Below are 24,274 nucleotides of genomic sequence, written 5' to 3'. Positions count from 1 at the left end.
AATTTGCTGACCAGTTCTGAGGTGCTTGGTGCAAGTTTTATATAGTTTTCCAGGACAGTTTTCTATCAGTCAGTTATAATGGGGTTATCTGAGATTTTAAACAGGTTTGGGTATTATGTGGGGAGATTAGTGCAGTGCATTACTGCATTATGAGAGCATCTGCTCTCTACATTGTGGAGATTCGAATGAAGGATAGTGCAGACATGCTGTCAAATGGCAACATTTTGTGGTCTGTCGACATGGTCTGAAACTGCCAGGACTCGTGAATTAGTAGTGGATTGTTCAATATGAAGTGTTTTAACTGGACTACCTGCTTAAAGTGCTGAACCTTGAGGTAATGTGTTTTGTTAGGGTGTGTCCTTCGGGCCTTCAGACATATTGTGTGCCTTTGAGAAAGCGAAAGTTGTTGAATTTCCAAGTTTTTCCCTAATCTCTTAACATTAGTTTGTGTTATGGGGGCTTGTCTAGCTTGCTAGTGATTTAGTAAAAAGCTGTTCTGGCCTATTATACAAGGGTGGTCTCCATCTTGTAGTTGTGGTGGTCTGCCTTTTGTCTAGTTTGGTACCTTCTGTCAATTACTGCTTGTCAAGATTTCAAAGTAAATAGAAGTTTAATATTCAGTCATTTCCCTTGTACAGTTCTGCTGCTTTGGATCATTTTATTTTGGTGCTGCTGTTTGTTTTAAGTGCAGTTTTATTTGTAATCCTATACAGAGTTCAACTATGGCATGTTGAATAACACAGCATTCTGTATCTGATAAGGTCATATTAAATGTTTTCTGTGGTGAATTTCTAAAGTACATCTGATTTGCAAGTTTGTATTTCCTGATCTTGAAAATACAAACTGGGTGGCTGGGGTTAGTCTCTTTGTATAGTCTGTGGTGTTTCATTTGCCTGGGTACAATATTAAAGGCAGCCATTTTATGAAAGAATAAATGAATAAAAATCTTTATATGGAGGAAGTGTTTTTGTCTGGAATATCTTGAATAAAGTAGAGACATTTTCTTGTGGCTTGCATGCATTGTGTGTGTAATTTTGAAGATTAAATCTATCCACTTACGTTGATCATTTTAAAATGTCTAATGGCTACAGATAATCACAAAATGGCTCTTGCTACGTGCTGCAGACCTACTACACACTACTTAAACTGCAGGAAGTTACTAGGGAGAGTTCAAAGGGCATGCTTTGTGTGCGTGGAGTATGATTGGCTGTAAGCTTGCTTAGCAACAGCAGGGTTGGTAACAGAGGCAAGGAGGTGGTGGTATGACATCACTTGGCAAAGATTTTGACAAACTCCTCCCCCTCCTAAATGAGTTCTCTCACTTGTTCTCCCTCTCTCTCTCAGTAAGGCAGCTTGCTTGCTTGTATACCTAGTGAGTGTTAGCTTTTTTTTCTGATATTCATTCAGATTTTTATCGTGTAAAATACTGTTGCAATACTCAGGTTTCTTTTGTTGGCAGCATGATTTTTTTTCACTTTTAAAGGCTGTTTTTTGTTTTTCTCTCCATCTTGTACAAAAGGGAACTACTTGGGTATGTGAAGTTAAAAGTATGTCTTGTGCCCCTTTTTAAAAGCTGCATTGTTTTCCCTTTAGCCTTGGTACAGCATTATGCGACCATCCAGATCTCTTCTGCTCAGTCGCCCCCCCCCCCCCATATTTTACAGCATTATACAATCTGTATAGTTGTAATTTGAGGAGAGCAAGAGCATAAGAATTTTAGCCTGCAATGATTTTTTTTTTTTTAATTGGAGATGTGAATTGTTTTAGTAGTACTAGTGTAAACCTGCTGTAGTTCACAGCTGTGTTTAAAATGTAGCCTCTTCATTTGGGGATGCGGGCATCATCTTGCACTCCAGAGTGAGTGTATTGAAGTAATCTCTGGCTTCTTTGGTAGAGCAAGTGAATCGGTTGGTCGTAAATTACCATTTGCCCTTCTTTGCTTGTTGCAGTTGAGAAACACACTAGTGCTGCTGAGTGGTGCTTAAACATAGGTTTAATTTTCCATCCTCCATCTGTGCTGCTGTACTACTTGGCAAGCATACTATTTCTGCCTGCCTTTGCTTCTTGAGGTATGTGGGTAGTCTGTCATCAACTCTTTTTTTTTTTTTTTTTTCTCCTTTGTTCTATAAAGTACCTATTAGTGAGATTTCCTTTCCCTTATTCCATAAATAGCCAAATGCTATCTGCCCTAGGGCATTTATAAGCCTAGCCAAAGTGTGTTTGGCTTTCGCCACCCATTTTAAATTAATTTTGTTATGCCCTTTTTCGAGGTTAGTATAATAAACTGCTTTTGCAGGTCTTGAACACAAGACCCTGTACACTGTAGTCAGAGTAATTAACCATTAAGCTGCCACAGGAGTTTTCTTCTCTACTTTAGGTAGTGTTTTTTAAGCTAGTGTGAGGTAGTTTTAGGTAGCCTAGATCTTTTTTTACTTGTATCCTTCCCACCCTTTTTCTCCTGTCTTGGGTTTTTCAAAGTTTTTACAGGATGTGGGTGTTGGAGGGAGGGTGGATAAGGATGGAGAAGGGCTTTAAGAAGTGCACCCATCTCCTGTGGACTCAAAACTGCTTTCACAGGATGTACTTCTTAGTTGTGTTTATTGCCTCAGTCTGGATCATTTTAGACTGTAGTTGCTCTGTTTGGGAAAGCTGCTTTTCCCCCTCCCGGAGACCGACCTCATGGGAGCAAGGGTCCAGCTGTCAAATGTCCTTGTGGTGATAGTTGGCCATCGTGTATTTTCTGAAGAGGGCATCTTGTGACACTGGATTGATAAGGGAAGCAATCCTGTATGTCATCCACCTTTGCTTTGAGGGCACTCAACTACTTACTGCACTTGACAAGGCTTCAGTGAGATCTTGTGTTAGTGTCAAACAGCCTTTGACAGCAGTCTCTGGATACCTTTATCACCAGTGTTTCTAGGAGTCTCCTTTCTGATGTGGCTAATTGAGCATCCACAGCGTCAAGTTCCGGTATTGCATTGAGGCACATTGCCCAGATGTTGCTGTGCAACTTCATGGACTGCTTTCAAAAGTGCCCATCATTGCCTCTTTGGACCCAAGATTAAGGATATGTTGGTATGTTGATAAGATGGGGTAAACTGTGCTGAGTTTGCTTTTCTACCTTCCCAGTGATCCTTCAGTAGGAAACGAAAAGGGGGCAAGTGACTCTTCAGGATGTTTAATTCCCAGGACCCTCTCCTGGAAGGCTCTTCCTGAGGGCAGGAGGGGAGTCAATGGGTGCCTCCAGTGGAGCAGAGGCTGTCCACAGAATCGGGGCTTCTGTGGGGCTCTTCTGGCAAGCCCTTTCAGTGATCCTTAAGGGTGTTCTTGACTGCTTACCTCTGGGGGCATTTGGTAGTCTAGCAGTCCACCCAAAAGCTTGGAAGGCCATCACCTTTGTTTGGGTATTGATGCGTATTCAGAGGTAATGTCATTCCGTTTGTAGAAGTTCCATAATTTCTTCCAGATGTTCTGCTTCATCTGAGCCTTTGCAGCTGAAGAGATACAAAAGCTGCTTGCAAATGGTCATCCAGAAGGTACCACCAGACTGGATAGGTTATAGTGTCTATTTCACATTCTTGGTACAAAAGACTTCAGACCAGTCTTGGACCTAAACTAGTTTGTCAAAAAGACCAAGTTATAGGTGGTCACAGTGCAGTCCATATTGTCTCCTTTTGAGGAAGGAGGACTGGATGTGCTTGATCTGATACCTACCTTCTTATCAAAATAGATCAGAATTCCTGGAGGTTCCTTAGTTTCTGGCTGGAGCCAATCACTTGTTAGTTATAGGGCCTTGCTGTAGTGTCCCGGCAGTCACTGACACACAGGTTAAAACAGCCCTATCCAAAGCCAAAAATACAGCTTCAATGGGACCAAACGGTATTCCAGGTTGTCTTACACGAGCTCCAAAATGAACTAACCCCTCACCTAAACACACTGTTCAAACTCAGCCTCTCTACAAGCTATGTACCCATAGAGTGGTGCACAGAAACTTATCCCGCTCCACAAAGGTGGAGCCACAACCCCGGGAACTATCGCCCTATAAGCCTGGTCTGCAAGGCTGTGGAGTGCATCATCATGTAATTCATTAACAGAGACATTGGGAACCTTCAAACATTGGACCCTACCCAGTTTGGCTTCAAGGGCACTTGTGCCTCCTAAACCTGGTGGACTTCTTTGAGACAGTTACCAAGGCTTAAGATGAGGGAAAGGAGGTCCACGTAGCCTACCTAGACCTTGCAAAGGCTTTTGACACCATTCCCCATTCTGGTATTCTAGACAAGCTCACCAGCCTGAACATACCATCCTATCTCACGAGATGGTTTGCCAATTGGCTCACTGATAGAACGCGCACGGCGAGAGTTGCAGGCTCTAGGTCCAACTTTAAACCATTTACAAGTGGCGTCCCTGAGGGCTCAGTCCTGGGACCCCTCCTGTTCAGTATGTATTTCTCAGAGGTACAGGTAATCACAGGAGGACTATGGCTGACCAAGTTAACAGACTACTGCTAACTGGGGGGCCATAACTGACTCTCCAGACATCCTCCAGAAGAGTCTCACTGAGACGGATAAATGGTGCCAAAATCATGGCCTCAAGCTAAATGCCAAAAAGTGCGTAGTCATCCCCTTTGGAAAAGTAATTGTGAACTACCACATACGTAGTAGTCCCCTAAATATAGAAAATGTAATAAGGGATCTGGGGACCCTAGTAAATAGTAATCTCTCCTTTGATAATCATATTGCCAAGGTGGTTAGAAAATCCTGTGTGGCCCACCTAATCACACAAGGGTTCGCATCTAGAAAAAAATAGGTTATTGTGCCCCTTTACTCATCACTCATCAGACTCATCATAGAGTACAACGTCCCATTTGGGATGTACCTTAGAAGACACCTGCAACAGCTGGAAAGACCACAGAAGTACCTCGCCAAGAGGATTACTGGCCTCAAACATATGCCCTATGCAGCCCGACCTGAAGAAACTCCAGCTGTACTCAGTTGCAGACTGCTTACTCAGAGGTGATCTCTGCCTTACATACAAGGCCATGTCCAACCCAGACTTGATGGACATGTGCTACCTAAAAAAAAAAAAATCCCCAAGAGTCACACGCTCTAGGGATCTAAACCTCACCACAACGATAAATAGGACGTGCTGGAGGGATAGATTCCTGTCACAGAGACTCCCCATGCTTTGGAACAGGATTCCAATCCACATTAGGCAGAGCCTCTCACTAACACTTTTCAAGATAAACCTTGACGAGTGGATGGGAAACAGAAAATTTACCCCGGGGATCACTGCAGTGGCTCTGCTGGGCAGAGGCATAGGGAACTAATGGCTCTGCTGGACCGAGGTACAGGGAACTAATCTAAGACTGTGGCAAAAGCCACCGCATTCTGGCTAGGCTTATAAATGCCCTCGGGCAGATAGACTAGTACTTGCCTATGAACCTATACGTTCCATCGCCTTGCAGATAAAGGTCATCGGACTGATGGGATCCCATCGTGTGTGTGTGTGTGTGTGTGTGTGTGTGTGTGTGTGTGTGTATATATATATATATATATATATATATATATATATATATATACTAAAATATATCAACTCTGAGACGGCACTTCACTACGCTAAGTGCACTCTTGGAATTGATGCATTTAAGTAGCAGGGGGTGGGGGGCACAGCCTCCCCCCACATGTGGGGTTCAGGGGGGCTTGGCCCCCTGCATATACTTGCAGAATAGTAATATGGTTTGTGTTTTGTTTCTATATGTACTTGTGCTGGAATATAGTAAGTGTTAGTATCCCGTGTTTTTCAGTATTTTGAACTTTTTGAGATTTTGGTTGCAGGATTTTGTGCTTTCAGGATTCTATCGTGCTCCTATATATAATTATACTTTCTTTGGTCAACAAACACAAATGTTGATGTCCCTAATGGAGACCTCAGTACATCAAAAGCATGGATTTCAATGTCCTACTACAGATGTACTGAGAGACATCTTCAGCACATGCAAAATGTAAAAAAAATATGCAAGCCCCCTTGCACCCAGAGCTATGTGTGTATATGTATATATGTGTGTGTATATATGAAAATATATATATAGATGTGTGTGTGTGTGTGTGTGTGTGTATATATATATATATATATATATATATATATATATATATATATATATATATATATATATATATAATGTTATACTTCAAGGTGAGACAAAATGTTAGAAATGGAATATTCCCAAGCTCAGAGGTCTTGTGTATCTTTATTTGATATTTGTTGACAGAGCCCTTTTTCAGTGGAGACCCAGGGAGAAAAGCTCCACAGTGAATGCATACAAAGTAAGTTGAGTTTTATAATAATATAAAATATATCCCCTAGACACAAAGGATAACAAGTTTAACATTGACTACTTCCTGAATTGTTGATTCTTTTTGTTGATTCTATTTGTAAAGAGGAGAGTAAGAGGAATAATACAGAAGGGGTTCGGAGGGTGGCCTAATGGTTAAGGTGTTTGCCTTACAAACACACAAGGTGCAAGGTTTGAGTCTCACAAGGGATAATTAGCTAGGCTTAAAATGGCTTGCAAGGTCAGTTAGCCTAGTACTATTCTATGAACCTATGAAAAGTCTGTTAGCAATTTAAAGTTATATGCCAAAAATAAAGTAGACTGGCTATGAAAAGAGGAAGATATATGGTCAAGTATGGAAAGCGAAGAAGTTTAAAAGTGTAGATTAGAAGCAGAGAGACTAAAAAAGGTGGCTAGAGGTGTTAAAAGAAACAAAAAAGGAAAGAGGTAGTTGCACTGAAGTAGTAGCAAGAAAAGTGAATAGGATACATGAGAGATGGGTCAGTCAGGAGGGAGATAGCACAGACACAGCTTATTTTTCTTTAAGTTTTTACTGCCTTACTGAATTTAGAATTCGATCCGAGTCCTATATCTAGTGGTAGTTTATTCCAGTTACTGGAATAAAGGTTTTTATCTATGTTTATCTTGAAGTAAATGCACACACAGCCAGGAAATGGAATAGCTTGTTGTAAGTTCACCAAGGCAGATTCATTTATGGAGACAGGTCCAAGCCGCAGAAGTGTAGTTAACCCCCCACTACACCCACTCATATCTTTTTTTGAGAATTTGGTGAAAAAGGATTTTAGGAAAATATCTATGGACAGAAAGACTTCATTAGCTGGCAACTTCTCTAAAGAAGGGTTCAACTTTATTAAACAATTAAAGGACGAAAATGTAAGGATAATGAAGCCGGACAAAGGCGGAGGGGTAGTGTTGATGTTTGCTGCAGACTATGAGGCTTACATTCACAACATACTTCAAAATGATGGGCAATATTCAACAGTCTCACGAAATGAAGTCAATATTGCTCTAGTGCAAATCAACTACCATTTGTACGATTTATTGCTGCAAAATTCCATCAATGAGAAGCTCTACAATTATTTACATGTAGAAAAACCAAGAATACCGGTTTCGTTTGGCATCCCTAAAATTCATAAGGGAACTAACCCACCAGCATTCAGGCCAATAGTGGCAGGGGCAGGAGGAATCACGGAGCCCATCAGTAAATTTATTGATTGTTTGACTAAGAGATTCACCCCCCTGCTTGCGCATGTATGCAAGGACTCCTGGCACTTTGTGTGATTTTCCTACTACCAAGTTTTCTCCTGACCTGTTGCTGGTGACCATTGACATCAAGGATCTCTTTTCTAGCATTCCACATGATGAGGGTCTGGACTGGTTTGGTGAGTTTCTCACCAATGAAACCGATTTGAACAACAGACTAAGCAACTTGGTCATTGAATTCATGGAAATCGTATTACGTAACAACTTCATCTTTTTCAATGGAGAAATCTTCAAGCAAAGTAAAGGAGTAGCAATGGGGGCATCCTGTGCCACCTTTTACGCCAACGTGGTGCTTCACGTATGGGAGCACAAGTTTGTATTGATCCCCCCTTGGGAGCAACATCTACTACTCTACAGACGTTACCTTGATGACATCTGCATCTTGTGGCAAGGGTCTGAGGATGAGCTTTTGAGGTTTTTTGCTCACATCAATGCAAGTACCAATTTTCTGCAGTTCACTCACTCCACCGATCCAGACCAATTGCACTATTTGGATGTCACCATATACAAAAATTACTTGGAGAACAGTTTTCAATCTAAGCTGTATCGAAAACCTACTTTTTCCAACTCTGTTCTGCACTTTGAGAGTGCACATCCTTTTCCAGAAAAAGGCATTGTCAAGGACAACTCATCAGGGCAAGCAGGATTTGCAGTGGACATGACGACTACATGGCAGAGGTCAGGTTTTTGGAAAGTCTGTTCTTAGAAAGGGGCTATCCTCTGGACCTCTTCAAAAGCCTGGTCGAGGAGGTAAATTCCAAAAGAGGAACTGTCTATCCACCCCTTCTGGGTAAGGGAACGGGCATACCAGCCAGCTCTGTTCCCGTTATCAACAATGAATTTAAGAACAGTTTTATCTACACCTACTCTTTGCACTCAAGGGAAATGGAGGAATCTGTAAAAGTACTGGCCTGTACTTGCCCTCTTTGAAGAGTTTAAGGGGCTATTGCCTGACCAACCTTCATTTGTAAGGAGAAGGGGTACCAATCTCAAGGAAATGTTTGAGAAAAAGCAGAACATTACAAGGAAAACTAACCCAGCAAGAAAGGGAACATTTAAATGTGGGGCATGTAGCCAATGCCATGCCATCTTGGAAGAAAAAAGTATCACCATTCCATCCAGAAGGTTTAAAATCTACCCCACAGGCCATTTCACATGTGGTAGCAAGGGGGTGGTCTATTTAGGCCTCTGCACCACATGCAGCAGTTTCTACGTAGGCAAAACGGAAAGGGAATTCCGCAAGCGGATATACGAGCATTTTTTATGATATAAACAAAAAGAAGGAAACCATCGCTTTTTATAAGCACTCCCTGACCTGTCCAAACATAAAACTGAAATTTATGGTACTGGAGCAAGTTAAGCCTGATGCCAGGGGGTTGATTGGGAATCAACTTTAGAATATCGAGAACTCCTCTGGCAAATAAAGTTAGATGCTGGGAGACCCCCTGGGCTTAACGGCTTGATCAGTATCAAGCCGCTATTGAAACTAAGAAGGGCAAGACACTAGTTTGACATTCCCCACACAATTACTTATGGCAAGTACTCATACACATGGGCATGATTTTCACTTAATGTTACACTATACAAAGTCTATGTTAAGGAAAGACCTATTGTACAGCATAGTTTAACTTGGTTAAGATATAGTGTTCTTTTTCCAGCAGGGTTGTCAACAAAACCAATAAAAGGAAAATATTGTCATACCCATACTAGGCATTAGCCTTATATTATACTTACACGAACAATAGGTGGTACGTCAAGTCACTCCATCTCATCCCAATTTTCAAAAGAAGTGCAACTTTTTGCACAAAGCAAATTTTATTACAAAGTTAAACACTATGGTAACAGTGCACAATGTTTTGTTTATTTTTAAGCTATTAGCATTTTTAGTAGTGACAGATGCATTAATGCATTATTTTTAAGCAATCTATTATATTTTGTTATATATTTTGTTTTAAAGGAATTTTTAAGCGTGTGGAATAGTGCACAGTCTCTTTAAAATGTTAATTGGTAGTGCTTTCTAATTAACCTAGGATTTTCAAGGTATATAAGACACCTGATTCAACAGCATGGTGTCACTTGATAAAGCTCAGAATTCCTCTGAGCAAAAGCGCTTGTGTGTTATTATTCTGTGGTTCTGAATAAAGGAATTATTTGAATTCGTTTGGTGCCTACCTGGATTTACTGAATCTGCCTTGGTGAACTTACAACAAGCTGTTCCATTTCCTGGCTGTGTGTGCATTTACTTCCTATGTTTATCTTGGGTTTATGAATAGTGAGGAGATGTGGTTCAGAGCTCCGGTGCGTTCTAGTAGGGGTGTATGGGGAGATGATACATGTGATGCTGGGGCAGAAAGAGGGCTGGTATACTATAGAGTGAATTATTAGAAACTGAGAGAGTACAAGGTTATGGGGGAATTCAGGCCAGTTCAGTTTTCTCAGTGCTAAGCAGTGATGAGTAGGGTATGGTAGTTCAGCTGATTTAGCTACCTTGTTGTAAGTGGACTCAAGTTTAGAAATGAGAGTAGCCTGTAAGTTGGTGAGAATTTGAGAGCCCTAGAGAAGGGCTGTTAATGTGTGCCGCGGTGGTGCAGCGGTAGCGTTGTTGCCTCACACCAAGAGGTTCTCCCGTTTGATTCTCGGCTGAAGTGCGGGGAGGGCCTTCTGTGTGGAGTCTGCAAGTCCTCCCCGCGGTTGGGTGGCATTCGAAAGACGTGCGTAAATGGGCGTGCCTTCGTTAAACGTCGAGCTGGCACCTTGGCGTTCGTGAAAATCTACTGCTAATCATTAGCGGACCGGAGTTCCGCTGTGGCGACCCCTAACTGGGAAAAGCCGAAAGACCAACAACAGAAGGGCTGTTAATACGTAGGCATATGACAGAGCTGTTTTAGCTGAACTAGAGAAAGTTTTTATTTCTATAAAGGAGACCAAGTTTTTGATTAGTTTTCTTAATATTACTTAGAAGATGCAGGTTAAAATTAAGTTGGTCATCAATAATCACTACTAGCAGTTTGGTGTGTGGGTGTTTTATTGTGGGAAGAGATGGTGAAAGATGATTTCAGATGGGACATAGTTTTTGGTATGAAAAGTAATGGTTTGGTTTTCTTTGGATTTAAGATTAGAAGGTTTAGGTTGAGCCAGTTTTCAATAGACAAAAAGGCATCCTGTGTTTTTAATATGGAGTATAGTGAGGGTATCAGCAATGGGTATAACAGTTGAGTCATCCGGATACTGGACTAGTGAAGAAAATGGAGTAGATGAAGATAACCGATTGGTAAAATATTAAATAGCAGTGATCCAAGAACTGACCCTTGGGGGAACTCCCATCTGTATAGGGAGTTCAAGAGAGATATCAGATCACCAATTGACAGACTAGAAATGGTTACTGAGAACTGGAGAACCAAGAGACTGTGGTGGTAGACAGGTTTAATAGAGAAAGCTTGTCTAACATATAATCTATATACCTATGTGTGTATGTATATATATCTGCTTTTACTGTATTTGTTCTACTGTATTTTGCTTTTGCGTCCTCTTAAAAGTACTCAATTGTATTTATTACTGCTTGGTGTACCTCATTCTAAGCCTTTTAGTTTAAGCACTTGGGCTTCAGACCAATTATTTTACATTAGAAGGGTTCGTGGTCTGCACTCTTGTGGGAGGAGAGGCTGGACTCTGCCCTTCTGAGCTGGGAATTTCTGGTTAAAGACTTACTGTGCCTGCATATTTGAGCTGCCTCTTACTGAAATTGGTACACCTTGTTTGCTGTAGCATAGACTATATCCAGGCCTGCTGAATCTAGCTATGCTTGTTTGTTTGCTTATTTCCCTGAAACGCTAATTCCACCTAAACCGTGGCTTTTCGGCGCTTCTGTGGATCCCTAGTTATATCTGCATTGCTTACTGTACTTATTTCCTTGTTTCACTTGAAAGTTACTGTTTGTCGTTTTTGCATTTAAGTTACCTGTAACACATTGCATTTAAGTTACTTGCTCACTAAATCAATTATACAAGTCAGCACTAAAAATTAAAAGCACTACACCCTCTCAAACTCCCCTTGAGTACCTTGTTCCCCATTAGCCCCCCCCCTTTTTTTTTTTTTTTTTATTCAATTATAAAGGAATTCCCAATACTATTCTAGCATGTCCAAAGGTCAGTTGTCAATCTCCTCTCCGGTCCAGCTGGTGAATCTGGGAATCTTGAGGCAATGTTGAAACTGCCTCATGTACACAGACAACCCTCTCCTCCTCCCAACAAATTCCAACACATGTGAGAGATGCAACCATATAGCCATACTGGAGGCTAAGCTCTCTCAATTCAGTACTGGCGAAACCAGTCAGGAGGAGAAGGAAACCACACTCACTACAATTCCAGTCTCACATAGACCTACCACGACAGCAAACCAAACACACACAAACATACTCGGGGGCTCTAAATAAAAATCTGCCTAAGCAGCAGAGACCTCCAAAGCAGACACCCTAGCAACCGCTACCCCAAAACAAAACATGTGCAACACATCACAAAGCCAGTGTGCCGAACAGTCACAGCCCTTAAGGCTAAACAACACACCTGATAACACTTGTAATAGGTGACTATCGTCAGGCACACTGACGTCCCGCTCACCTGGCTGAACAAAGAGAAGGTTACAGTGAGCTGCCTGTCAGGCGCTAGGATCCACCACATAACACAAGCACTCAGGTCACACCAAGGCAAGTACAAATATGACTCAGTCATTGTCCATGCTGGTGTGAATGACCTGAGACGTACCTCCCTGGACTACATGAAAAGAGACATAGAGGAGCTCTCTGAGCATGTAGCCCAGGCCGATATGACCCTGACCTTGTGTAGCATCTTACCCTCACCAAGAATGATGCCACAATATGAAGACAAGATGACCAATTTCAACAATTGGCTTAAGTATTGGTGTCATTCAAAGGGGATCCAGTGCCTGTCAGCCTGGGATGACATGCTCGACAAGCCACACTGCTTCGCTAGGGACTGCTTGCACCTGTCACCCCTGGGGTTTCGGATATTGGCAAAGGCTCTTGCTACCTCCATAGTGCCTTTTTTAGGCAAGGCTCAAAAGACAAACCCACCTCCTTAGGTATCACAAGGTATAAGAAACTGAGTAATGCTACTCAACGCCAGAAGTCTAAACCTCAAGATGCACGCACTCAAAACTCTCCTTAGCATGGAGAACATAGATATCTGTGCAGTAACAGAAACCTGGTTCAAAACTCCCGAGAGCATCCCAGCACTACCAGGTTATACCTCTTACCATGCTTTTCGGCCCCAAAACTTGGACCGAACCACAAAAGGAGGAGGAGTATCAATAGTAGTCAGATACCCACACCGCCAGGTTGGTGGCACAGCATGAAGCATCAGAGACTATCCATGTGCAACTAACAGTGGGTAAAACTGCCTTCCGGATTATAGCCTGGTACAGACCACCCTCCCAAACCCAGGAACCCCACTCGGCCTTCCTGAGAACACTGGAAAATATGAAGGTCTCTCCAAACACCATTATATTGGGCGACTTCAACTACCCAAACATAGACTGGGAGCATTACTCTAGCTCCAACACCCTAGCCCAAAGGTTCCCAGAATTTATAAATTCAAATGTTATGGAACAACTTGTTACCACTCCCACAAAAAGTCTTAGATGCAATACCCCACTTGGGCATTATAGAAAGCTCACCAGCTTAAATATAAATCCGTAGGTCACTAGATGGGTTGCAAACTGGCTCAAGGACAGAACCCACATGGTTAGAATTGCTGGAGCCATGTCAGACTCCAAACCAGTTACAAGTGGCGTCCCACAAGGCTCAGTCCTGGGACGTCTCTCTTGTTCGGTATATATTTCTTGGAGGTACAGGCCAACATGGAAGGACTGTGGCTGACAAAGTTTGCAGATGACTGCAAACTGGGCGCCATAATCGACACTCCAGCCGACACAAGCATCCTCCAAAAGGGACTCATAGAAGCAGACAACTGGTGCCAGAGTCAAGGCTTCAAGCTAAACGCCAAAAAGTGTATAGTCATCCCCTTTGGCAAAAACAGTTTGCCCACAAATTACCACATAGGTGGTAATCCATTAAGTACAGAAGTAATTGGGGACCTGGGGGCCCAAGTTGATAGCACTCTCTCATTTGACAACCACGTGGCCAAAGTGGTTAGAAAAACATTTTATATAGCCCACCTAATCATGAAGGGATTCACATCTAGATCAGGGGAGGTTATCGTGCCTGTTTACTCATCCCTCATCAGGCCCATAATGGAGTACAATGCCCCTTTTGGGATGTACCTTACCAGACACCTGCAGCAACTGGAAAGACCCCAAAAGTACCTCACCAAGAGGATCAAAGGGCTCAAACAGATGCCATATGCTGCCTGGTTAAAGAAACTCCAGCTCTGCTCAGTGGCATACCGCCTGCTCAGAGGCGCTCTGTGCCTGACGTATAAAGCCATGTCCAATCTGGAATTAATGGACATGGTGCGCCTCAAAATCCAAATCCCATCGAGCTACGCGCTCGAGAGACTTGAACCTCAGCACTGAAATAAATAGGACATGCTGGAGGGACAGATTCATAACCCAGAGGCTCCCTTCACTCTGGAATAAAATCCCAGTCCAGGTTAGGCAGAGTCCCTCATTGACTCTCTTCAAGAGGAATCTTGAGTGGATGGGAGATCGTAGGTTTACCCCGGGTATCACTTCTGTGTCACTGTTAGACAGAGCACAGTATACTAACCTCGAAAAAGGGCATAGCAAAATTAATTTAAAATGGGTGGCAAAAGCCAAACTGACTGAAATTCATTTGACTGTGACCAAATCATCAAAAGTTCAAAACACTGAAAACTCATTTGACAAACTCATAACACTGACACATTAAAGTAAAAGGTATATGCGCCCCCCCCCCCCACTGTAGTGCAATCCTGGAGTTAGTAAATATAGTTAGGGGGGTGTGGGGGGCATAGCCCCCCCACATAGTTTAGGTATAGTTTGCCTTCTGCAAAGAGGTAATCATTGCAGTTATAAATATTCATCTGTATGTTGGAGGGGCTAAGCCCACCACACCCCCCAATGTGGGGGGCTGTGCCCCCACACACCCCCTAACTATATATACTAACTACAGGATCGCAATACAATGGGGAAAAGGGCATATACATTTTACTTTATTGTGTCAGTGTTATGAGTTTCAGTCAAATGCATTTTCAGTGTTTTGAACTTTTGATGTTCTGGTCTCAGTCAAATGAATTTCAGTCATATGAAATTTCGATCATGTGTAGATGTATTTCCCCTAAAATCAACATGCAGAATCACAGATGCACATAACATAAATTTCTGCATGTTATAACTCGTAGGTTCATAGGTGTGTGTTAGGCTAACATGCCTGGAGCCTAGACCATAATAGTGCCTGTCATCATGCTGCCCAACATTAGCTCCCAGTGCCTCTATCCAGTAGATCCACTGGAGTGATCCAAAGGGTGAGCTTTCTGTTACCCATCCACTCAGCAAGGTTTCTCATGAAGAGGACCAGCGAGGTTCTCTGTTTGACATGAATAGGAAGCTTGTTCCAGAGTATGGGCAGTCTCTGGGTGATGAATCTGTTCTTCCAGCATGTTCTGCTGATTGTGGTAATGAGGATGAGATCTCTGGAGCGTGTGGTGTAGAGGGATTGGGATTTCTTTAGGTGTAGCATTTCCAGCAGAGCTGGGTCAGACATGGCTTTGTATGTCAAGCAGAGATCACCTCCTAAGTAGACGATAAGAGACGGAGAATAGCTGAAAGTTTCTTGAGTCTGTCCATGTAGGACAGTTTCAGGCCTAGGATCTTTTCTTCATGAGGTACTTCTGTGGCCTCTCCTGTTTTTGTAGGTGTCTGTTGAGGTACATGCCAAATGGGGTGTTATATTTGATGACTGGTCTAATGAGAGATGAGTAGAGAGATGATGACCTCCTTCTTCCTTGATGCAAAACCCTTGGTTATGAGATGTGCTACATAGAAGGACTTTCTGACCACAGTGGCAATGTGGTGGTCGAAGGAGTGGTTGCACTCAACCTGGGTGCCCAGATCTCTTATCACACCTTCAGTGTTCAGTGGACTCCCATCGATGTGGTAATTAGTGGAAACTGAGTTTTCACCAAAAGGAATAATAACGCATTTTTTGGTGTTAAGCTTAAGGCCATGGCTCCGACACCATTCGACTGTCAGCGAGGCCTTTCTGTAGGATGTCTGCATCAGTTGGGGAGTTGACTGGCTCCCAGTTTGCAGTCGTCTGCGAACTTGGTCAGAGTCCCTCTGTGTTGGCCTGGATCTTTGAGAAGTAGATGCCAAACAGGAGAGGACCTAGGACCGATCCCTGTGGGACTCCACTTGTGATTGGTCAGCAGTCAGATTTGGAATCTGCTGCTTTCACTCTGTGTGATCTGTCTGTGAGCCAGTTTGCAGTCTACCTAGTGATATAGGGGTTGATGCCCAGTTTGGCGAGTTTATCAATAATTCCTGAGTGAGGAATGGTATGAAAGGCCTTGGCCAGATCGAAATAGGCTATGTTTTATTTATTTTATTTTTATTTTACATTTGTTTACTGGGAAAGTCCGACTGGACACAGATCCGTTTTCAGCAGAGGCCCGGGGAGAAAAGCTCCACAAACATTACATTACATTATATTGGTTAACATTTCCATTTATACAAAACATTACTTAACATTAGCATGATATAAGACAGTATTCATGCAGACAGTTACAGAGTTAGTTATATTACATCAGTAATATTCGCAAGGTACAGGATATTTTGACTCAGAGTACAGTATGTTGGTTGAATGCAGATAAAAACAATAGTTTGATATGAGGTTTAGAGTATTTGCTAAAATTTGTGCAAAAGGGGTAAGACGGTAGAGAATAATTTGATTTACAGTTTTGCGTCACTAAAGCATCACTAAAATATATAAAACTGACATTTGTAAATACGATTTTCCATTGAAGGGGTGAATATAGGTGGAAAGTACATTTAAAAGTATAGATTCGAGACAGTTAAGAAATAGAAAAAGTGGGGTGCATACATCACAGTTTAGGATACGAAGTGTGGATGTACTTGGTTAAATAGTATCAAACTTTGAGTTGCCAGTAGAGAGAATCTCCTTGGAACTTGATAAAAGCAAAATTAAACATAAAATGTACACACGTGCATATTAGATTCAATGCATTTGAATCAAAGCAAATTATATTAAAAATGAGAGTATGGTCAATTCCAGACGATTAGTGACAAACTATATAATACAAAAAGGACAAATCTACTGTGCAAATGGCAAGAATAAGCAGTCTGATGAAACATAAAACATAACAAGAAAAAAACTACCTACGCAAAGCAATTTTTCTTTATTAATACCTTATATTTTGGAACACCTTTGCTTTTAGCTGCTGCTTAGTCAGGAATAACACAAAGTGCCTCGGTTCCTAATCAGTGCATACCTATTTTCCTCACCAACTTCAAATATGTGTACTATACAACATCTTCAAGATGAGAACATGAGAAAGTGTTCTTTCATCCCACATTTAGTTTGCGTTGTTGTGGCACATGTTCAGGTCAAGGTAGGTGACATTCCAGAAGAGTACCTCAAAGTAACTTGTTCCCCCACAGCTCATAATGCATTGTGTTCTTCCACCCCTTGTAACCAGTATCACCATTTGCCCAAGCATGACAACCTTGGTTCTCCAACAGAGGTTAGATGCTAGCCATCTCATCCCCACCACTATTTCCTTCACTCAGGAAGAACAGCCCAAAAATGTCCTAAATTATTCCACCTCTTATGGACCTCAGATATTCTGAGAATTTCCAAACCCTAGCTCTCAACAGTATAATTATCATAATTTGCAACATCATGCCATCTAGGCTTGTAGTAGTTATACAGACATGACATGTATTACTTCAGCAGTCTATAACATGCTTCAAGTTACAACAGCTTTCAGGATGCTCAATGATATAATTTGCAAAATATGCAAGCAGGTAGTTTCATACGCAACTGCTTTGATTTCTATGTATCAAATCAGCTTAATGTAGTAATGAAAACAAAAGTGCATTATTTGTATTAAAGATCAACCAGACATCACCAATTTTCTGCAGAAGTAAGTTTATGTCATTGTTATAGACAAGACTTCTGATCATAAGCTGATTGCTGATAAAGGTGAAGATCAAAGAGATGCTTGAAGTCTGCTCTCCATTGCTCATTTTGAAATGCAGATATTAAGATGTCCTTAAAGAATGCAACTGCAGTCATAACATGGGGGTTGTCCTGCCTCAGGCAGCCCTCGGTCGGCCGGATTCCAAAGTCTGGGTCCGACGTCAGCTGATGTCGCATTTCTTTCCGTCAGAGCGGCTGGAGTACATAAGCATCAGCCGACTCCATTTTCTTCAGTCTTTCTTGCTGCGCGGTGCCCGAAGCAGAAGCAGTTCGCAAGTGCCGGTCGGTCAGCTCCTGTATTCTACGATACCGAAGTCATCAAAAAAGCTAAGTACCCCGTTGGGGACCATTTCTTGCCTCAGCCTATGTCAGAAATTACTGAAAATTAACAATTGTCTTTTTTGTGGTAAACCAATACCTCATAAGGATTTCCACTCTTACTGCCTCCCTTGCCTGGGCCCAGACCACGACGTCTCGGCCTGTGCTCGCTTCAACAAGCGCACTCTCAGGGGCCGGGCGGAGTTCGCTGAAGATTTTTTCGGTGATAAATTTGCTTACACCATGCCGTCGGATCTTCCGACATCGCAAACTCCCAAAAAGTGAAAATACCGGGACCGACATCCTCGGCCCGTGTCTACCACCGACTCCACGCCAAAACCTGGCGCGAGTGCTCCGGTTCCCTCTGAGATGGTCTCTCCACCGCTCCGAACCGAAGACACTGCATTACCGACGACTCCGATTCCAGACATTACTCCGCCGGTTATAGATTTTCCTCCGGATACCGAAACCGAGGAAATGCCCAAGACCATTGCTGTAGACAAGGTCACTCCTGCACGTGGAGCTGCCAGGCCTCCTATGGCCATGTCTATTAAGGCCTACAGTAGGGCTAAGGCAGCCAGCAAAACAAAGCATATTACTTCTAAATCCTTACCTCAGCCGACTCCGGAGACACAAATTATGTCCATGGCTGCTGATTTAATTAACATGATTAGAGGTTCACAGGCCCATCCTGAGAGAGCATCCCAGCCTCCTCCTGATAAAAGGCCCCGGGTTGAACCTACTGATCCTACTCCTTCAGATGAAGACTCTGAGGGCTCTGTCCACTCTGATAGCCAGGAAGAGCTCTTCCAGACCTATGAGGACTCTGATGCAGAAGATTCCATCCCTTCGGCCTCCCCTCCTGAGGATATTTCTTTTGGGGAAGTTCTGCACACCATGAGGGAACATTTCAAGTGGCAAGGTCAGGAATTTTCTGATTCTAGGAAACGCCTTAGGACCTTCCTTAAGAAGCCTCAGCACAGGCCCTTAGCTATTCCTCCTGTACTTGTTCTGGATGATTTGTATTCTGACTCTAGTGCTACCCCCGATTCTCTTCCTCCTGCTCCAGCCAAGCCAGACAGGTATTACAGGGACCCAGAAACTCATTCCCATTTATTCAGGGCCCGTACTGCTGATTTGGAAACTATTTCACAGGGGCCTAAAGGAGTTTCAGCCTCCACCTCAAAAAATCCTTTGCCCTCCAACTGGGAAGTGAGGTCATTAGAGAGATGGGGCAAAAAGGTTTACACATCCACTACCTTATCTATGAGAGCTTTAAATTGCCTTTTTCATATGTTACAATATCAGGATTATCTCTTAGAAGATTTACAAAAAACATTAGCTTCTCCAGATCCTTTAGACAGGAAGACTTTGCAGGAAGCTGTACATAACACTTAGCAAGTAAGCAATCACTTTCTGCAGTGTGGATATGATGCACTAGAAGCTTCATGTAGGGCAGCTATGACAGAGGGGCAGTGATTCGTAGACATGCTTGGTTAAAAGATCAACCTTTACCAGATCATGTAAAAGCAAAACTTCTGGATGCACCTTTGGAAAAGAACAAGCTTTTTGGTGCAAATGCTAAGGATGTGTTAAAGACCATCGAAGAAAAAGCAAAATCAGTTCAGACTGTGAAAGATTTCCTCCAGGTTCAACCCCCCAGATTCAGTAGGAATTGGCCTTCAAAAAACTGGTACTTTCCTAATCCAGAAAAGTTTCAAAGGGGTAAGAACAGACGTGGCCGAGGTAGAGGCCAATACAGAGGCCCTTACAGGGGACGACAGTGGCAGCCAGGAAACCAAAGAAGTGACGCAGGGGTTTCACCTGCCCAACAACCACAAACTCAATGACTTTCCTCTAGTACTGCCTACCAGGGAACAACTAGAAGCTCCCTTGGGCAGGAAATTCTCTGTTTGCAGAAAACTGGCACAGACTGACAAAGGACAAATGGATTTTGGACATTATAAACCGAGGGTACAGGTTTCATTTTCATACCTTACCAAGAAAACAAGGCATGCCAAACCTACCACAAAATCAGAGGGCAGAGGCTATCAAGCAAATCACTCTGCTGACTCGAATGAAAGCAATAGAAAGAGTTCCACAACAAGAACAAGACCAGGGGTTTTACTCAAGACTGTTCCTTGTTCCAAGAAAAGAATCTCAATGGAGACCAATACTGGACTTGTCCGCATTAAACACCTTTCTCATAGTGTCTGCTGACTCTACAGCAACTCCTTCCCATGCTGGCCAAGGAGTCGTGGCTGATTACTCTGGACCTCAAGGAGGCATACCTGCATGTCCCTATCAGACACAGCTGCAGAAGATACCTCAGATTTCTTGCAGGGCCAGAGCATTATCAATTCTCAGCATTGCCATTTGGCTTATCTACTGCGCCCAGAGTATTTACAAAATGCCTGGCTTCAGTAATTGCTCATTGCAGGCTCCAGGGTATACAAATTTACCCGTACCTGGACGACTGCCTCATACAAGCGGACGACAAATTGATGTTGACAAAAAACCTGGATTATGTCGTAAGATTACTTCAAGCTCTGGGATACACAGTCAACTTCCAAAAGTCAAGACTGCAGCCATCCCAGCAAATAATCTTCTTAAGAGCCAAACTAGACACAGCCTCTCTCAGATGGCTTACCTGACAGAAGACAAGCAAGAGAAGTTAACTCATTACTTCAAAGGTTTAGCAAAACTCACCCAGATGACTGCAAGGAGATTCCTACAGGCCCTGGGTTACATGGCATCCTGCATTCTCCTGGTTCCATTAGCAAAACTGCACATGAGAAAGCTTCAATGGTACCTAAAAAGCATTTGGTCTCAACACAGCAACAACTTGGAGACAATCCTACCACTCTTTCCATGCCTACAAAAGGAATTCCTATGGTGGGCCTCGGTGAGCCAGGAAAACACAGGTATGTCATTCAAAAAACCACAGATAACACAGACCATGACTACAGACGCCTCAGACCTTGGATGGGGGGCGCACATGGAAGGCAGGTGTATACAAGGACAATGGTCTCCAAAGGAAACGCATCTGCATATAAACCAAAAGGAAATGCTGGCAGTAATGCATGCCATCGAGGCTTTTCAACACCAACTCCAGCAAGGCCATTTAATGATACGGACAGACAACACCACTGTGATGTGGTACATAAATAAGCAGGGGGGCACCCACTCTTACCCCCTTTGCAGACTGACAATGCAGCTTTGGGAGAAATCACTGAGCCTAAACATCCAGTTACAATCCCAGTTTGTTCCAGGAAAGGATAATGTGTTGGCAGACAGCCTAAGCAGGAATTTCACAGATCCACACGAGTGGAGGTTACATCCGAAGGCCTTCAGACAACTCACTTCGACATGGGGCAAGCCAGAAGTGGACCTATTTGCCTCTCACCTCAACCATCTTCTTCCAAAGTTTTGCACAAGGACATACCATCCAAAAGCTTGGAAAATAGATGCCCTCTCATTCAACTGGAACTCCCTAACAATCTATGCATTCCCACCTCTGCCACTGATGACCTCAGTATTACTAAAGATCAAAGCAGAGAAGCCCAAGGGAATCATAATAGCTCCGGATTGGCCAAGACAACACTGGTACCCACTACTACGGAGCATATGTCACACCAGGAGGTGGGCCCTCCCCCAGTGGCCTCTACTTTTGACTCAACACAATTTCGAAACACTGCATCCAAATCTTCAGACACTGCAGCTAACAGCCTGGGAGATCCCATAAATAACTTCAGCTTATCTCTCTCCAAGGAAGTTCAGCGGATACTAACAGAGGCTCGAAGACCATCCACCAGAAAGGTTTACTTGGCAAAGTGGAAAAGATTCAGCAATTGGAATACCAGCAAGGGACATGATGCATCATTGTTGAACATCCCACTCATCTTGGAATATTTGGCAGATTTGTTAAAGAACGGCCTCTCATGTTCTTCCATAAAGATGCATGCATCTGCTATTTCAGCTAGATACAACACTGATCCTCCTGTTTTCTCTCACCCCTTACTAAGACAATTCCTCAGGGGAATCAAGAACATTAAGCCTCCAAGAAAGGCCCCAGTGCCAGCCTGGGACCTCAATTTTGTCTTAGAAAAACTGACTCTACCTCCTTTTGAGCCAGCAGCTTCAGTTGACTTGCAATTTCTCTCATGGAAGACAGCTTTCCTTTTGGCAATTGCCTCAGCAAGAAGGGTTTCGGAGCTACAGTCCCTAATGGCAATACCACCCTTTATTATTTTTCACAGAGACAGGGTTTCATTAAGGACCAGCCCTACTTTTATGCCAAAGGTGGTATCTAGGGTTTCTTTAAATCAAGCCATTCATCTGCCTGCTTTCTTCCCCAATCCTGAGAATAAGGGGGAAAGACTTTTGCATACCTTGGACATTCACAGACAACTTGGATACTACCTGGACAGAACCAAGGCCAGTAGGAAGTCGGAACAACTTTTTGTAGCTTACGCCCCTGCAGTCCATGGAACAGCAATTTCAAAACGGATTATTTCTAAATGGATTGGACATTGCATCAGATTCTGTTATTCCTTTCATGGAAAGACTGTTCCAGCCAATGTCAGACCACATTCCACCAGAGCTACAGCCACCTCTACAGCATTCCTAAGAGGGGTGCCTACCAAGGACATTCTAGAAGCTGCTACATGGAGCTCCGTGCATACATTCTCCAAACACTACAATCTCCCTCTATATTCCAGATCCAGAGCAGGCTTTGCTTCGGCAGTCCTGCAGGGTTTGATTGCCACACCATCGCTTTCCTAGAGCATACCTCCTCCCCCAGCTAAGCTATGGTATTCTACCCACATGTTATGACTGCAGTTGCATTCTTGAAGGACATAGTACAGTTTTGTACCTACCATAAATGTAGATGTCCGATAGACATGCAACTGCAGTCGGATTTTCCCTCCCTCCATACCCCTCTATGCCTAGGGTCCACTCCTATCCCTGTTACTCTTAGCTGGGGATATCTGTTATGGTGTATTTGTTTTATTGCTCATTTATTTGTTTGGAATCCTGTTTGTCTTCCAATTTGATTACAGCCTTCCTTGGAGGGCACCTGGCATCTGGGGCAAGAAACACTGAAGAAAATGGCATCGGCTGATGCTTATGTACTCCAGCTGCTCTGACGTCGGAGAGAAATGCAACATCAGCCGACGTCGGACCCAGACTTTGGAATCCGGCTGACCGAGGGCTGCCTGAGGCAGGACAACCCCCATGTTATGACTGCAGTTGCATGTCTATCGGACATGTACATTTATGGTAGGTACAAAACTGTACTTTCCCTCTCTATTGTAAACAAACCTGTGGTTGATAAACAATAGTTGGCCACATGGAAGAAATTTATTCAGGATGATTTCTATTTTATCTGCTTTCAACATGTCACTGCCTTGGCTTAGCAGTCGAAGATACTCCAGCAAATACTTCACTACCATCTTCAGGCTGTTCTCTGCCAACATGAGGTTTTCATAAGGATCACATACCAATGCAAATCCGACAGACTGTATTCCAAACCACAGTACAGTCTTGCTTTCAGAAAAAGGGTCACCAGGAGGAAGCCGAAATACACCGAAGTCTGCTTCCTGTAATGCAACCACCTCATCAGAAGGAGGGAAGGCAAAAGCAGACAGAGACTTTCCCATAGCTTGCCTGGACAAAGTGCATGCTGACTTCACTTGCCTTGCCACAGCAAAGATCTGTTCTTTTCTATAACACCTTTCTTCTTCTGGATCTTTGTTCCTGGACTCTGACCTCTCTGAGCCAAATGTCTGGGAATATAGCACTCTGCAGAGACTCTCAGTACCACCGGTGCTGCAACTCAATGTGTTTATCAAGAAAGCATGAACCATGGTGATTATTTCAATAAACTTCAGTAGTAAGTAGCTGCACAATAAGAAATATATCTTGTGTCCTCCATCACACGTCATGAGTACTTTTAGCGATCTGACGTCATATAAAAGGCGTGCACCACCTTGGCCTCATCCACAGCCTTGGTGACTATCTTGAAGAAGTCAACCAAGTTAAGCAGGCAGGAGCTCCTGTTAACAAAGCCCAACTGCATGGGGTCTAGAGTTTGGAGATTACCTATATCCTTGTTGAGCAGGTCCATGATGATGCGCTACATAGCTTTACATGTCGGACTC

General features: G+C 43.1%; 2 protein-coding genes across 4 annotated transcripts in view; one reads left to right on the top strand and one right to left on the bottom strand.

The window, feature by feature from the left end:
- CHD2 (chromodomain helicase DNA binding protein 2) overlaps window positions 1-24,274 on the top strand; it is a 3,702,317-nt gene that overhangs the window by 263,168 nt on the left and 3,414,875 nt on the right. The window lies entirely within an intron of this gene.
- Window positions 15,365-24,004, bottom strand: LOC122805769 (AP-5 complex subunit sigma-1-like). The gene is made up of 2 exons (XM_044076037.1): window positions 23,402-24,004; window positions 15,365-15,490 (listed from the first exon to the last, which is right to left on the bottom strand). Exons 1-2 carry the CDS (start codon window positions 23,978-23,980, stop codon window positions 15,365-15,367), a joined length of 705 nt encoding a protein of 234 aa, XP_043931972.1. The 5' UTR covers window positions 23,981-24,004.

This window comes from Protopterus annectens, chromosome 7.part0, assembly GCF_019279795.1.
Source record: "Protopterus annectens isolate FY-2018-M chromosome 7.part0, PAN1.0, whole genome shotgun sequence".
In the NCBI taxonomy this organism is placed as follows: Eukaryota; Metazoa; Chordata; order Ceratodontiformes; family Protopteridae; genus Protopterus; species Protopterus annectens.
The sequence above is the reverse complement of the archived record's forward strand: the minus strand, read 5'-3'. Positions and strand labels throughout refer to the sequence as shown.